The following is a 17,334-nucleotide window of genomic DNA, read 5'->3' as shown; positions in this document are numbered from 1 at the left end:
ATCTTTTTCTCATCTATATCCTGTATACTGGATAGAAAACCTGCAACGGTGAATTTTTAATTTTTTATGTAGTGTTTAGAAATGCTTAAGCACTTCAAAATCAATATTCTAGTCCAGCGTTTCTTAGAATACCTGATGTAGGGGAACAGCAATATTTTTTACAATGAGACAGGGACTGGCATTCAATTTGTGTCCATTGGTTAAAATTGTCTCCTTCTTTCCTGAAAATTTGCAAGGGACTCACAGCCAGTCACTCAGGGACCAGCACCAGTCCAGGTACCACCATTTAGAGCAGCACTGTTCTCCTCTCAGTTTACATTACCTATTCCACAGGATACAGAACATTTCAGACAGAGGAAAAGTGCTTCAGAGATGACCTCTCAAACTTTGAACTGCTCACCTTTCTAGAAAAATAATAATGGGGCACCTCCATGCCTAAAAGAGACTGGTAGGATGACGGCAATGGAAAACTATCCTGGAGCAAAAGGCCATGTTCTTCAGTAGTGAAGAAGCATATAATCAAAACATCCATCTGGAAAGGAAAAGAAAAACGTTTGGGGTTTCATAGCATCATATTGGTCTTTAGGTTCTTTTTTTTTCTAGGTAAGACACAGAACACACGATGGCTGAGCTACTTACTATCTTCCTCTCCAAAACATGTAGGCTGCAGCAAACGTTACCGTATGTCACAGCAAACAAAGAGAGTTCTGCCTTTGAAAATCCAGGCATTTCTGGAACCATTTATCTTGGCAGTCAAATAGGGCTGAATCAGACAGCCCAAAAGGAATAGTCTCTGGCCACACCAGCCCAAATCGGCCTGGAACCACAGCCACCAGACGTCCTGCTCATAAAGCAGGATGCTGCCACAGTCCCAAATGGGCTGCCAGCAGGAGCAAATTAAATCTACTCTTTTTGCGGGTGGCTTTGGGCTGCCTTGGGCGGCCTTGGAGCGGCTTCTGACCACTTCGGGGCCATGTGTCATCTAAATGCCATGTCCTTGAAGTGATCAGAAGCCGCTTTATTTATTCTATTCTATTGCGGTTGGTTCTCTTTTCCTTTTGTATGTTACTTATCTTTTGTAACCTCCCTATGTTGACATCACTACAGTTGCCCCTCTTAACTCGCGGATCTGAGATCCACAATCTTGAATATCCGTGGAGGGGCAACCACCGCTATTTCAATGGTGCGCACCTAAGGGGCTTGAATATGCGCGAGCCTCCATTTTTGTGCGGGGGGCAGTCTGGAATGGATCCCTGCGAAAATAGAGGGCCAACTCTATATAAAGAAATTAGGAAGGAACTTGGGATCTGTCGCCAGGCCATGAGCTCCGCCAGCTGGGGAAGGTGGTCCAAGGGGTTCCATGCCACAAAATCGCTCACACCGTAAGCTGCTTAACTTGTCTTTAATTCAACAAAAACAGGCCCAACAGGCAACAATAACACTGAGGCTGGTTACTTCACCGCCATTAGCTAACTTAAATAGGCCCATAGACAACACTATCTGGGGACTAGTTACTTCACTGTCCGAGTTCCACACTGTGTCGCCGTCTAAGGGCTTGACTCCTCCAGTCCTGGGCTTAGTTCTCTCACGGGCCATCCACGTGGGCTCCGCTCCGGAGGCCAGCACCTCCCCCTTATATCCCACAACAGTCTCGGACCTGGGTTGATTGCAGGGCGGGCCTGAAATGGCTCCAAGTCATCCGCGGTGGGATGGACTAGGGAAGCCAACAGACTCTCTACTGGGTCCTGTTGGTCTCTGCCTCGACCGCCAGCCATTCCTCGGCCCCGGAAGTAGTGCCAGTTGATTTCTGCTGACAGGGCGTCCCGGACCCAGGCCTCAATCTCAGCCTTGTGGCCGGTCTTTCTTTCCTCCCTTGGCGTCCAGTCCCGTCCTGGCTCCTCATCCCCCTGGCTTCCTTCTCCACCCGTTTTCTACCCCCTTGTGCGGCTTCCTTTCACCACTCCGCCCCTGGCCCAGCTGTTTCCCCTTGGGCCAGTTCCGCCTCTCCTGTCCAGGCTCCCTCTGAGTCCTTCAGCCCGTCGTCCTCCACTGCAGGACCCCAACCCGACTCCACCCTCTGACCGGATCTCTATAGAAAACATAAGTCCTCTAGGCCACATGTTTCCTCTTTGCCTAGGTGGTGATGGAGCTAAATGATGCTGAATGTCTCCATCTCTGCAGGTAAGAATGAACCTTCAATAATTGTCCAATGCACCATTTATTATTTTAACCTTTTCCTGTTACATTTCATTACTGTCAGCCTTTTGCATGAGAATTTCAAGGCTTTCAGCTCTATTCCACATGACAAGAAGCTGAAAATTCCAGCTAAGCATTGAGTACAATGTCACCGTGAAACAATTCAGTATCAAATCAGCTACGAAAAGAAGAAAGTTGTACCATGTTTTCTGATGATTCTTGTTTCTTGTCCAGCGCCTGCTGACTTGGGTCAAGGACTGTTTCGCATATGAAAAGCCTTGGCTCATTTTGATCCCAAAACTGACTAACAGGGATGCGATGACACAGTTCAGGAAATTCCGACGTGTTTGACCTATTAAGACAACACAGGCATAAATCCAGGTAACAGTACTTTGTGAAAACCATAAATAACATCTATCAATCCATGTTTATTGTACAGTCACAGACCACTGAAACACCAGAAATCCGTCATACAATAAAAAGCTAAGCAATATAAAACAGACAGGGGTAATAGCAATAGCAAGTACATGTTTAAAAGATTTACCAAAAAAATTTTTTTTAGTACATTTGGTATCATTTAGTATAATCAAAAGGAGACAAACTATCTCAATTTCCTTATTGTCTAGATAGAATTTGTATATTTCTTCTGGGGTCATTATTTCTGTTTTCTTTATGTTCAGCATCAGATCTGCCTTTGCACTTCCATCCTTGACCTTCCTTACTAACTGTTCCAATTCCTGAATATCTTCTGCTAATATTATGGTGTCATCTACATATCTTAGGATGTTAATGTTGCTTCCTCCTATCTTAACTCCACCTTTTTCTGTTTCTAATTCTGCTTTCCTTATGATGTTTTCAGCATATAAGGAAAACAAGTAGGGTGATCGGATACAACCTTGCCTGACCTCTTTGCCTATTGGGAAGCACTCTGTTTCCCCGAATTCTGTTCTGATGGTGGCCTCTTGTCCTTGGTACAGATTCCTCATCAGGACTATCAGATGTAGGACTATCAAATGCTTTGTCTATGAAATCAAATGTCTATGAAACACATGCTGATTCTTTTTTGGAATTCTGTGGTGCGTTCCATTAGCAAATATACTTAATATCGTAAGTAAATACAGATTGACTTATAATGAATACTCAGACCATGTCAATGTATGTTTTTGAAATACTGGTCGACAGGCATTTTAGTTTTATAGTGACCTCTGCTGGATCGTTTAGACATTTATAAATAATAAAATTATGTTCAAAGGCAGCGCTCAACGAAGTCAACAATTAATTCCAAAATCAATGCCATTAATTCAAAAGAACAAAAAAGCAAATCTAAGGGAATCTCCTACTCCAGTAAAATTATTTTAAACCAAACTTACTGCTAACTATATGCTTTTGAACATTTTTAATTGTTACACTTATACACACACCTCACCTTTATTTACCCCCCCCTCTCTCTCTCTCTCTCTCTCTCTCTCTATATATATATATATATATATATATACACATACATATACCTTTCTTCCAGTGAGCTCAGCAAGGTGTACATGGTTTTCCCCTTATTTCACACTTAATTTTATTCAAACAATGAATAAGAAATAAACAGGCTGTTATATATACAAGGGGGTGAAATATAAAAATGGTTTCCAGAGTAAGCTCCTTGAAAGCAAAAGCGTGAACATTAATTTTAAAGCATGTATCTATAGTTTCCACTAGCACTCTTCCTCGAGAGGAATTCTTACCCTTCATCTTCCTGTCCAAAGGACATAGTCTCCCTCGCATCTTTCTGTAGACCAGACTGGAAATCAAATAGGGTAACTGTATCCATCTCAATGTCATAGAACCAGATCTTGGAATCAATGCTCCCATCAGCCTACAAAAGAATAAATAAGAGGAGTTAAATGGGAAAATAAAACCTAATTGTCTAATCCTAGCAATGGCTGATTAAACACAATCTGAGAGGATGAACAAAATAAAGAACAAGAAATAAATACATTTATATAGATCTTGGATTATTTTCCAGATGTTCACAGTTTCGGTGTGGCTGGTATTTTCTTGGATGACAGAAACGCTTAAATAATACACACACAAAATAACATTGTTCACAATCTTTTCAAAAATTTGATTTATCCATTAAAATGTATACTTACACAATTTATTTTGTTTTTTCCACAAACTGTAGACCTGAGAAATAAAAACACTTATACAACATACTGGGCTATGTTAGCACTTTCTAAGCACTACCTAAGTGGAAGAAATAGTCCTAAATACAAAACACTACGTAAACCAGAAGAGTATGCTTTGGAGAATCTTAGGACCTGTCTTATCTCAGCATCTGAAGTCCAAAGCACACTGCAGAAATAATCCAGTTTCAGATCACTTTAACTGCCTTGGCTCAATGCTAGGGAATTCTGGGAACTGTAGTTTTGTAAGACATTTAGTCTTCTCTGTCAGAGAGCTCTAGTGTCACAACAAATAATTCCCAGGATTCCCTAGCAGGGCACTTAAAGCGGTATCAGACTGGATTATTTCTGCAGTGTAACTGAATAATAATAATAATAATAATAATAATAATGTATTTATATTCCTTGTGATTGGGCGGGCTATAAATAAATTATATTATTATTATTATTATTATTATTATTATTCCACCTTTTCCCAGGGGAATCAAGGCGGATTACAATATATGTCTGCTCCCACCCTTCTAAATCATACTATTACTACTATATATCCCATCACCCAACATATTACATGAGGACAAAAGTACATACAATTCCTGACATCCTATTGGTTAGGATCAAGTCCAGGATTGCTGATCTCCTTGTTCTTTCCTCTACCTTTTGAAAGTTTACTTTCCGCTGCTCCATATACTAGGACACAAACCAGTGGATTCAAATTACAAGAACAAAGATTCCACAGAAACAATAGGAAGAGTTTCCTGATGGTTAAGCAGCTGGTGTTGAAACACAGGCCCGTTACAGACCGCCCAAAAGGGGCGGTCTTGGGCCGCTGCCGGTTGCAGCGCGGAGGAGCCGCAGCAGCCAAACCGCGCGACTCCTCCACGCTGCAAAAAAGGAGTGCAGAAATCGCACTCCTTTCGGCAGCCCTGAAGAGCCGCCGCAAGTGCCAAAGCGCGCACTCGCGATGGCTCTTCCGGGTTTAGACGTCCGGACGCTGCGCGTCTGTTACGTCAAGATGGCCGCGCCCGTCTGTATAGGGCGCCGCCATCTTGCCATACAGAATACGCGCGAGGGGCAAGGCGCGTCCGGAAGCGCCGCCCCTTGCGCGTATTCCTGGCGCAACGACGGCGCCGCTTAGGCCCGTCTGTAAGGCGCCTTAGACTTCTTCTTTAAACAGAGATGCATGGCCATTTCTCAGGAGTCCTCTAACTCTGTTCTTCTGCATGGCAGGGGAGTGGATTAGATGGCTCTTATGGTCCTTTCCAATTCGATGTTTCTATGATCTGCTTATGTGTCCAGGCCTCAATAACATGAAAAATATAGCCCAGACTCACCTTGCTGATGAGGATGCTCACTTTGTTTCCACTTGCATTGCACTTGACAGATGCAATCCCACTAGTGCCAGGAACCAGTTCAGGAAGAGCCTTGCTACCGCAGTGTACTTTTGCTTCTCTGTGGGAAGATGAGGCACTTTGAACATTTTGAACAACCTATTCTTCACAGTTATGGGGGGGAAATTACCGAGCGGTATAAAATTTCTTAGTTTTTTAAGCACTGAGATTTTTGCCTTTAAGCAACAGTGGAGGTTTTAATCCAGAGAAAGAATTTACGGATCACTGCGAGCACAGGTTAATTTCTCACACAAACACCATTTCTAGGTAAGTCAGCAGGTATTCTCATGTCTGTCCACTACCCTTTTGTCTGTTTTTACAATACACAAACAGAAAGACTATGCACAGAACTTCACAGGGGCTACCTGCAGGCTCCCTCTAGGCCTGCACATTGCAAAACAAGAAATGTGTGCAGTTACTATATGCCCTTCATATAGTACCTCTCACAACTTTTCCCAGTTTGTCATCCACCACTTCAATTCTAGTTATAGAGCCATTATGCCAAAGATCAAAATATGTGAACTACAGTCATCCAAACCAGAATTCTTCAACCATAAAGATTTTTTTAATTACTATTTTGGGTGGATTCAGTACATAGCCATGCAGATCTACAGAAATTAATGAAGCAAGTCAGTCACAACTAACTCAAGGGCCACTGATTTCAATGGGTCTGCTCTAAACAAAGATAAATCTAAATCCAATTCATTCACTTTTGAAGGCTGATGCAGTCCTGTTCATACCTCCACCTTTCTCCAAAGAAAAAGTATAACACAGCAAACTTAAACACATTCTACTGAAATGTTGATATGTAACACTGAGTATTTTAATACTTTTATTGCTTCTGTGTGTCTTCAAGTTGTTCCTGTCTTATGGTGATCTTAAGGTGAAACTATCACAGGGTTTTCTTTGTTTGGAAGAGGTTGCCTTTGCCTTCCTCTAAGGCTGAATAAGTGTGACTTGCACAAGGTCACTCAATGGGTTGTCATGGCTTCAAACTGTGGACTCAAGAGCCCTAATCCAGTGCTCAAACCACTATGCCACACTGGATTGCATTAATATCTGTACTGCATAATTTCAGACCACAAAGAATTGAAATTAATGGTCCTCTTAAGCAAGTACACAGAAAAAGGAACCTGAACTAATAACGTCTGTGACTTGTCATCGTCGTCGTCATCATCATCATCTTAGAAGACTTATTCAACTTGATAAATTCTTGTATACAAATGCTGTATCACTTCCTTTAATTTTACTGAGTCTGAGGGGTATGAGATATCTCAGAGATGGGGATACCAATTTTGTTTAATTTGTACATACTGCTATATTTTTAAGCAAAATTAAAAAGACAACAACAGCATATAATCAAGTTCCACTAAATCCTTATTAGTACCTGCGAGAAAGATCAAATATTTTGAAGTTAGCCATGTCTGTTCCCACCGTCAAGAAATTCCCACAAACATCAAGAAGGCATGGATTCCCTTCAGATTCAGAGAACGGTAGCAGCTGCTTAACAGTGCCCTGGAACAAAAGAAGAGTGAACATTTTAAAACCTGAGCTTCCTTTTTATTGGAACATTACTACAAAGACCACAGTGGCTTGTCTCAGTTTCATTTGGCAAACCACTAAACAAGCAGCAAATAAGCAAGAAAAATGTATGATAAGTTAAGAAATTTTTAAAATTTAAAAGAAAAAAGTGAGGAGGACAGGGTCTTTATTTGAAGTACTTCCCAAAGTTATAAGTGCTGTCACTATGAAACTTTCAACATAAACTATTAACAATATTTGTTGTTGCTGAAATTATTAGTATTATCTCGATTTCACAGTTATTATTGAGTGGAGTTTTGGACCATCAGATTCTATCCAAGAATCAAGGACGCATTTCCAGTAGTGTCACTTTTTTGGTAAACATGCTATTGTGATCCTATCTATGGCAATTTCATTCAAGTGTTTTGGCCTTCTGTCTAGAATTGCTCCCAGGGCACTCATTACTACTGCAACCACAGTCCATTTCTTTTCCTAGCAGTACTGAAGCTCAATGTGTAGGTCTTGATATTCATAATCTTTCCTCTCTTTGTTTTCAGTTCTGCAGTCCCTTGAGATTGCCACATCTATAACCCAAGCTTTTTTTCAACCATTAAGTCTGGCATATTATGCTCTAATTGTTTGGCGGTGTGAATCTTAAAAGTCTGATAAGTATTTTATTTCACCATTTTGACAGCTTTTTCATCTTATGTCACCACTAGTTTTTCACAGAAGGTAAATCTTATTTTTGCATAGAATCCAATGTATCACTACAGCCACTTTATCACTGGGTAACCTGATGCCACAATCCTTACTTGCCAGGTGCGAACCTGAACCCGATTTGGCTCAACTGTGTAAAGGTTTTCTTCATGCATAGCCAGCACAGGGGAATCACAGCTGAAAGAACCTGGAGGCATATCCAAAAGCAGTTTCTCATTATAATCGTAACACACTTGGCACATCCAATTAAAATTTCCACTCAATAAAGCACATTTTCCATTAGAGTCTTTAAAAAACAAACCACTGTATTGTGAAGGTATTGAATAAATAGCATTGAATATGATTATCTAAGAGAGCATGTGTGATGTAGTGGTTTGCACATTGGGCGACTCTGGAGACCAGGGACTGAATTCCCGCTCGGTCATGGAAACCCATTGGGTGACCTTGGGCAAGTCACATTCTCTTAGCCTCAAAGGAAGGTAAAAGCAAACCCATGCTGAACAAATCTTGCTATGAAAATACCATGATTTCTTAAGGCCTTAGGGTAGCCTTAAGTCAGAAACAACTTGAAGACACACAGCAACATTTTTTATCTAAAATCCACTTCCAGAAGTCATCCTGTTCAGATCCATTCATCTTACCCAAATTTCGTAAAGCGGTACCCGAAAATTCAAAGACAGCAACTTGTTTTCCATTCCAAAACGTGACAGCATCCTAAGATTTACAAGAGAATTGAAAAACAACACATTTTAAATTCATATTTTTTATAATACATAAAGCTACTTCAGATTTGTTTGTTATCATGTCAGAGCCAACTTACAGAGTTACTGACTACAATAAAGATAAATATCAGTATTATTAAAAACATGATTAAAACAATTAAAATATATATAAAACATGTTAACACCACGGTTTCAGTAAAATAATTAAAAAGTGCAGCACACCACATTACCGCAAACACTACAATTCCACAGTTAAAATTCAGAAGCCCTGCCTAAATAAGAATGTCTTCACTTGCCAGTGGAAAGACAGACGAGAAGGGCTCAAACAGACTTCCCATGCAAAAGAGTTGCAAAAGGGAGTTGAACAGACACAGAGAAGGCTCTCCTGAGGTCCTCGCCAACCAAACCTATGAGGATAATGGGACTGTAAAAAAGCCCTCTATTTAATGTATAGCCTTCCTTATATAAGGAGATTCAGGGCCCGAACAGTCAGGCCAAAATAAAGCTGCTTTGGGTCACTTTAGAAGTATGCTGTTTAAATGACATACTTATCTTAAGAGGCCAGAAGTTGCACCAAAGCTGCACTCCAGTCCTTAGGGCTGGAGTGCAGCTTTGGAGCGGCTTCCGGACTCTTGGGATGCATGCATCATTTAAATAGCATATCTCCAAAGTGACCTGAAGCAGCTTTATTTTGGTCTGTCTGTTCAGGCCCACAGTCTGTCAGATAGTCTGGACCCAAGACTTATTTTATTCTCATATAAGGGGCCTAGGAGGCGGCAGAAGAAGAAACAGTCAGTCCATCTTCTGGTCATTTTTCTCCCAAATACAGGCAGTAAGATAAGGGGGTAGGATTTAGTGTCTTCCTACACCTTCCTATAGTGCTGGCTGTCATATTCACTCTTTCTCCCTGCTGAGAATGCTCACTTGTGATTCCAGTAAAGCAAAGACCAGTTTCACAGTTTATTTCATTTACTGAAGTGCTTGGTTTTTTAAAATTATGTTCATTGGATATGGTTGACTCGCTGCTGAATCCATGTATTGTTGCTTTTTCCTAATTTTTGTATCATCACAAATTTTTCTATTTCTTTTTTTTTTTAAAGATAGTAAATGCTTCCATGGAATCTTGTTAATCCACTTCAAATGTAACTTGGAAGAAATAATGTATTGAAGAAATAAACAAAGATGAAGAGCTGGATCCAGATTGACCCATAGTGACAGCAGACCTACTGAAATCAAGTAATAAGTTGAACAGATTTTACAGTGCTTATTCAACAGCTATTAAAGCCAACCTAAGACGTTTTGCAGCATGCACCCTCAAAACGAGTTGTGATGCAAATTACCTTAGTGGTAAAAACTCCATTCACATGCATGTCAATACGGAGGTTGTCAGTCATCTTGTTGCTGAAGGAAGTAAAGCTGAACAAGTTTGGAGAAACCTGTACCACTGCCACTTGCTGATGGAAGTGTGAGCACATGGCCTGTTCACTAAGGATTGACACAGAGTTGGTTGTATTTACAGCCAGCAAATTCTTCTTCGACCCCCACTAAGGAGAATATAGAGAAAGAGAAGTTAAGCATGGTACATTACAGCATGAAGATCCATTCTAAGCAAGCAGAAGGAACCATCCAAGTATGGGTTAACTCATGTTGCCACCCAAGCAAGGTAAAGGCTCATGTGTTCATTAGATGAGGTCTTCTATGTTAGATCTCTGAGTCCTCCTTCAGTTTGTTTCCCGGCCAAGAAAATGAAGGCTAGTCTTCAGAGATAATAATAGAGAAATAAAGGTATTGCCACCTTAGAGCAGTCTCCTTCTCCTTGACTAGAATGAACATTCCCAGTAAATCCTCCAATATGCCATTCTCAGTCAGTGAAGAAGGAGCCAACTAAGTATGGGAATTATCCTAGTAAAAGACCATCTACAGGGAGGGAATGTGGCAAGTGAAAGCATTAATGGCGACCGATTGTTGGACCCTGCAGGTGAAGGAGGCCTTAGCTAAACCAAATTTATGTAGTCTGTAGTGTTTTTGGTGAAAGTAGGTTACAGCTCTGCAAATTTCCTCCAGTGCAGGGTCAGGGAAGAATGCTATTGACATAGCTGCAGATCAGATTGAGTGTGCTGTCACATTTTGTGGTTTCAGAAACTCTAGAGATTCATAGGCCAGGAAAATGGAAATCTTAATCCATCTGGTTTAAGTGGAGGGGAACCCCCCCACCACCACTACCAGTGGTATAGAGGAAAGATACTAAGAGAACCTCTGACTTCTAGAAAAGTTTGGTATATTTAACATGTATCGTGAAAGTCCGTCTAACATCCAACTTGTGCCAGTGTTTTTTCTAGTGGATGAACTGAGTGTGGGCAGAATAAAGTCAGAGTGGAAGGTTGTGAATTGTGAAACAATGAGTTACCTAAGAAAACTGGAGATGTCTTGTCCACAGGCTCATCATGGGACAAGATCGACTTGAGGACAGTTAACAACAACAAAGCCTGAGAGAAACCAGATCTGTTTTAAGCTTGCAGCCAGAAGAGGCCATAGATACAGTAGATAGTTCTGATACTTGCCTTACTGAAATGATGTGTACAAGGAAAAGAATCTTGATGAAGAGGATGCATGATGGCACAGCTTTTAAGGGTTTTTAAGGGGGATTTGTCAGGGATTTGTGCACTTTGTAGAGGTTTCAGGATGGAAAATGGTGAATAACTGGAGGTCTGAAGAGGGAAGCACTTCTCAAAATCTCTTTATGTGTAGCTGGGGAGGAAAAGGGTCTCTTGTTTGAGGTTGAAATGACAGAAGTTAATGCTGTGGTTTTGTCTATGGAGTATGTTTGGTTTTAAACATGTGCTTGAAAGAAATTTAAGATGTCCTTAATGCCTCCAGTGTATGGGAAACTAACCGTTGACAGGACAATGAAAGCCACGCGGGGAGAAGGGGTAGTGCATCTCATAGGGATGAATGGGGTGTGTGCCCATGGTGCATGCACACTGCCACACCGCTGCGTGCACAAGCCCCATTTATTTAAATGGGGCTCGAGCATAGGCGGTATTTATTTTACGTAGGGGAGTCCAGAATGGATCCCTCGCATAAAGAAAGGGCGAAGTGTAATTGGAAGTGGTTTAGCTAGTTGAGCTGAAAACACCCCCTCACACAAAATAACCTTTAAATGGTCATTCATGTCCCCTAAAGGCTTTGCTGCGGGGATATTTTGGTCATTTTCAGAGGGATTGTACTGGGAGCAATAGTGGGCCAGAAAGTTCCTACCCCTCCTTTAAATGTACTGTAAACTGGAGGCCACTGGCACTGTGCAGTCAAAAATTAAGTGTGTATTCTGGGGATAATAAAAAGAGGCAGTGTGTTTGGAACAAACCTTCATGCATCCTGTTGCACCTATAAGAGCTGAAAAGAAGAAAGGAATATATGAGTTGTTTTACCTGTATTTGAATGATATTCCCTTCCAGCTCTGTAGGTGCCTGAAGCTTCCATCTGTCCTTTCCTTCCAGTGGCCACGTATTTTGGTTGGAGAGTGCTGCTTTCCGCCACATAGCTATTCTCCCTTTATCTGTGCCACCTGATAGAAGACCTGCCAAACATACCGTATTGTTCAGGTCACACCAAGATTATCATTGATGTATATCTAACACAACATTCCATCACACTAGCAGAAAAAAGGGGACCCCAACAATTATCATCCAGTTAGTCTGACATCAATACCAGGAAAGATTCTAAAGCAGAAAATTAAATAGAGAGTCTGTGAACATTTAGAAAGCAATTCCACAATCACAAAAAGTCAACATGGGTTTCTGAGAAAAAAGTCATGCCAGCCAAATCTAATCTCTTTTTTTAATAAAATTACTGGCTTGGTAGATGCTATTTATTTCTAGCAACAGCAATAGCAAAATGCAGCTTAGCTCATTCTAAATTTTAGTGGTGAAACGAAGAAAGTTTGAAGAAGTGTGGGATTTGTATAACTCTGAGACAAGGAAATACTACGAGCTAAACTCACCTCTTGGTTTCCTATGAATTTCAATAAAATCTACTGAACTGAATGCTATGGGTCTGCAAATACAAACAACTAGGAGGCTAAAAATCAGTGCAACAAAATCTTTCTTACCTTTAGCACTGCAATAAGAGACACAGTTGACACACTCTCCTATTTCAAATCCAAGCTGCTCATCCAGAGACAGCACATAGTTCTCACCTCGCTCCAAGTCCCAGAATCTACAGAGCAAAAAGGGAGGACATATTAATTAAATCTGTGAATAATCAAATACTATGATCTACCACTAATCTGTTGGACTGCAAATATGGAGGGATGAGTGTACATGTAAATATATTTAGGGTGTCTGTATAATATTGTAATTTAAAGGTGTAACTTAAATTTTGCTAGCTGTTTATGTCACAATTACTGCCATTACATTCAGTGATATTCAAGAATTACAATTTATGAGTAACATTCAGTGCTAGAGGCTGAAGCTAGTCCTGTCTAACAGACTAGTGGCAGATCCTAGTATATACTAGCAGCGTTCATTATAGTCATGCTGGCCACATGGTCACAGTGTTGTCCTTGACTTACTTCGGCTTACTAACGGAGATGAGCACCGCCTCCGGCAGTTGGACACAACTTGACAATCTTGTCAAAGGGGAGACCTTTACTTTTTTTTTTACCTTTAGCCATGCATTAGCTCTTTTAAAAATGAGGTAAATTGTTCACAATCAGGGTAGAAACAGCAGCAAAGGCAAGAGCTGCTTGTCAAGTCAAAGGCTTTCATGGCCGGCATCCATATTTTTTTGTGGCCATGTTCTAGAGGATTTTCTTCCCGATGTTTCGCCAGCATCTGTGGCTGGCATCTTCAGAGAAGATGCTTGTCAGTTCTTTCTCTGCGTCCAAGTCCAGTAATTTCCACAAATTTTTAATAAGGTTTTTCCAAAAAACAACTCAATGTGTAACTAGATTACACACACACACACACACACACACTGCTAAGCAAAATCTATTATTAGTTTTCTTACCTAATGACTGGTTCACCTGTTGCAGTGATAAGGAGGCTATTGTCAATCAAAATAATATCGGCAGGGTGGCCAATCTTCCCACTCAGCTTTACCTGATAATAAACATATCCTATGAGATAACAATATTAAAAATAAATCTGTTTTACATAGCTAGGTATCAATGCATTTTAGCTTAGCCATATAAGAACACATCCCTTCCCTGTAACTGTGGTTCTAAGAGTGGTAATCTGTGATCTCTCACACACAGGTTCTTTTGTACCTGCACAGCAACTATCCGAATCTTCTAGAGCCGTAAAGTGTCTTTAGATGGGAGATTGCCTCCTCCCATCACACATGTCTTTCAGGATCCTGCCAAAAGTCTCAGTTCTAAGCCTGTCACAGCCAAGCATGCCAATGCGGAACATGAAATGACACCAGAGAGAGGGGAGGAGAGGGGTTGTGTGAGTTCACAGATGACCACTCAAAGAACTACAGATACAACCTCTTCTTCTTTGAGTTTTCTGTAACTCACATTCATGGGTAAAATACCAAACAGTAATTATTCTGAAGTTACTTTCCTTCCCTCAGAATGGGTCATCTATTTGTTCGTGTGTGTCTGGAAGTCACTTCCAATTTATGGCAACTCTAGCACAGGCTTTTCTTGGCAAGATTGGTTCAGAGAATTGCCTTTGTCTTCCTTTGAGGTTGAGAGTGTGACATGCTCAATGTCATCCAGTGGTTTCCATGGCTGCCAAATATAATATCTAGTCTATAACACATCATGTCAGCCTATAACTTGTTAGAAACTGAAGAATCAAATCTTAGACTTAAAACTGTCTATAATAATTTATCCTATAGCATATATCACATACCTTCAAGATTTCCTCTGTTTCACCTTCAAGAGAAATTTTATGAAGAGATAGAAGGAGTGTTTCTGTTATTACTACTAAGATATCTTTTTCCATGAACAGTAGCTTTTGAACTGAACTCTCTGTGGTCAATGCCTGGGTGGTTTTTCCTCTTTCATTCACATAATGCACAGTTCCTATAAAACAAATACCCAAGACTTGTTGAACTAGAACATTCAGACAACATATTATCTACTGCTACAGAACAAAGCAAAACACTTTTATACATACTGAAAATAAACCCATCTTAACTACACATTCAAGGATCAAAGCTGTATTTTCTCAATAATCAATAGTCTTGCAGTCCCACCATTTTATACTACAAAACTACAGAAGTCTCTTAACATCAACCTCACCCAGCCTGATATCCTCAAGAAGTGCTGAGTTTAATCTGCATGATCCCCAGACAAAAAATACACTGCACTATCAAAAGTTTTGCCTTTACCATCAATCATACTGATAAAGAAGGACAGCCCTTCTTGGGGTCCCATTTTCAGAGGCATTCCCATGCCAGCTTTTCTCCAGTTAAACATGTCCAAGGCCTTCTCATCACCACTCACTGCAGCTTTTGCTAACTGGACCAAGTCCCTGTAGGTAAGAACAAGATTGGTTATTTTTGATAGAATCATAGAATGATGCTTTCCAACAGCAAACTACAACTGCTGTCACTTCAGACCCGGAACAGTGGCTTATATCTAATTGACAGTCCCAAAAGGGTTGATTTACTTTTGAATGGGTCTATTCTAGTTGGAACTGACAACTGGATTTAGGCCGGAAATTTCAAAACCTGGAGGGCCAGAGTTTGGACATCACTGGCCTATACGGTTTTGGATGGTACAGATACTGACTCTGCCCATGAATGCTTGCCAGCAGGGAGAACAAAAAATCCAAATGATGGTTCTGAATAATGGAGGTTCCAAATGATACAATGCACAGGCACAGGATAACCCATTTGTGTGAAACTGAAAGACAGAAGTTGGCAGCATGAGCTTTCATAGACTGGCATCTGAGGAAGTAGGTTCAAATCTATGGCGCCTTACAGACGGGCCTAAGCGGCGCCGTCGTTGCACCAGGAATACGCGCGAGGGGCGGCGCTTCTGGACGCAACTTGCCCCTCGCGCGCATTCCGTACGGCAAGATGGCAGCGCCCTATACAGACGGGCGGCGCCATCTTGACATAACGGATGCACAGCGTCCGGACGTCTAAACCCGGAAGAGCCGTCGCGAGTGTGCGCTTTGGCTCTTCCGGGTTGCCGGAAGGAGTGCGATTTCTGCACTCCTTTTTTGCAGCGCGGAGGAGTCGCGCGGTTTGGCTGCTGCGGCTCCTCCGCGCTGCAACCGGCAGCGGCCCAAGACCGCCCCTTTTGGGCGGTCTGTAACGGGCCTATGAGAGGTCATGCTACCAACTTCTATCTTTCAGTTAGTCTCAAAGGTGTTGCAAGATCCCTTTGCATGCTGATTTTCCAGACTAACATGAGATTCTATCATGTGTGTGAGTCATGGACATAACAAAGAATAAGAACAGAGTTTCAAGGGCATTCAAAATGAGATGAGGTGTAAACAGTGAGGATGCCAGCAGGTCCAATTACAATGAAATCGCCTACGTTTTTCAAAATAGAAGAATTCTGCCAGACAGAAATCTAGCCAAAGTAGCCTACTTACTCTCCAGGAGGCGGTGGTCGGAAAATGCAATAATTGAGATGTTTTCCATATTCATGCTTAAGTAGTGGGGGGCCTTGAACTCTACCCCGCTGGTCCATCCTCCATAGCACAAGGACACCAAGCTATAAAGAGAGAGATTTTGATAATATCACTTACTGGCATTTTATGCTCTGACTTATAAAGCTGTTTTAGGATTTCCTAAAAACATTTTTACTAAAGGTATTTGATGACTTCTGTTGTGGCCACTATGACTCCCTTTGTAAAGAAAGATGAGTTAGGAACAGATAAACAAAAAATATGGAAAACACACACCAAGGGCCATCTTAGAGAACAAGGCAACATTTTCCTATGTCATTTTGCAGCTGTGCCACCATACACCAAATCAATTCATGCATTTCAATGTGAATCAGCTTTCAGCATGCCACAATTTGGCACTCTGTAACTGAGCATGTGAAGAAACAGTCTTGCACTGCTGTACAACATACGTAGCACATGGTGCCATGGGCATGACAATGTCATGTCAGGTAAACACAGTCAAGAAAGCAACAAGAGCTGCCTGAAAACTGCAGCTGTGATATCATAAGATTATCACTTGTACACTCTAAAGAGTGATAGCGCCCAAGAATAGAATGGCTTTACTCAATTACTGCATACTTGTAAAAGTAATCAAGTAAAATTATTTATCTGAGGGACAGTTATCACACATACATCCCATCACAAATTACAGTCACTTTTCTAATCCATCGTCTTTCAATATTTATTTATTTATTTACAGTATTAGATTTATATCTCGTCTTTCTCCCAAAATGAGATTGAAAATGGATATCGGGGCCATTCCATCATCTTCCAGCTCACAAAAAAAGACAAAAAAGACAACTGACTGATATCCACATCACACATTGAGGTGCACAGCAAAATTTATTCCCCAGCTATTATGAAGATTTAGAACAAAAACCACAACTCTTAAAATCAAAAGGAGATGGTGACAAGACATCTGTGGAGCAGGGAAGAACCTGAATGATAGATGCAACTCTGTGCATAGGATGAGGAATCTAATCCC

The 17,334-nt window shown here is 41.0% G+C and overlaps 1 protein-coding gene across 1 annotated transcript in view; it reads right to left on the bottom strand.

Moving 5' to 3' along the window:
• Positions 1–17,334, bottom strand: part of LOC149306281 (intraflagellar transport protein 140 homolog) — an 82,931-nt gene that overhangs the window by 57,953 nt on the left and 7,644 nt on the right. Inside the window, exons 6-19 of the mRNA XM_089540485.1 lie at positions 16,275–16,396; positions 15,058–15,200; positions 14,577–14,749; positions 13,726–13,817; positions 12,827–12,933; positions 12,147–12,295; positions 10,059–10,262; positions 8,638–8,710; positions 8,092–8,183; positions 7,146–7,273; positions 5,702–5,819; positions 3,930–4,060; positions 2,398–2,548; positions 401–532 (exon numbers count right to left, since the gene is read on the bottom strand). Of these exons, the coding sequence (XP_089396611.1) occupies positions 401–532; positions 2,398–2,548; positions 3,930–4,060; positions 5,702–5,819; positions 7,146–7,273; positions 8,092–8,183; positions 8,638–8,710; positions 10,059–10,262; positions 12,147–12,295; positions 12,827–12,933; positions 13,726–13,817; positions 14,577–14,749; positions 15,058–15,200; positions 16,275–16,396 (1,815 nt within the window). The remainder of the gene's footprint in view (positions 1–400; positions 533–2,397; positions 2,549–3,929; positions 4,061–5,701; positions 5,820–7,145; positions 7,274–8,091; positions 8,184–8,637; positions 8,711–10,058; positions 10,263–12,146; positions 12,296–12,826; positions 12,934–13,725; positions 13,818–14,576; positions 14,750–15,057; positions 15,201–16,274; positions 16,397–17,334) is intronic.

The sequence above is a fragment of the Sceloporus occidentalis genome, unplaced genomic scaffold, assembly GCF_023333645.1.
Source record: "Sceloporus occidentalis isolate IW3139 unplaced genomic scaffold, rSceOcc1.0.p SCAF_10, whole genome shotgun sequence".
Lineage (NCBI taxonomy): Eukaryota > Metazoa > Chordata > Lepidosauria > Squamata > Phrynosomatidae > Sceloporus > Sceloporus occidentalis.
This window is presented reverse-complemented; position numbering and strand designations above follow the sequence as displayed.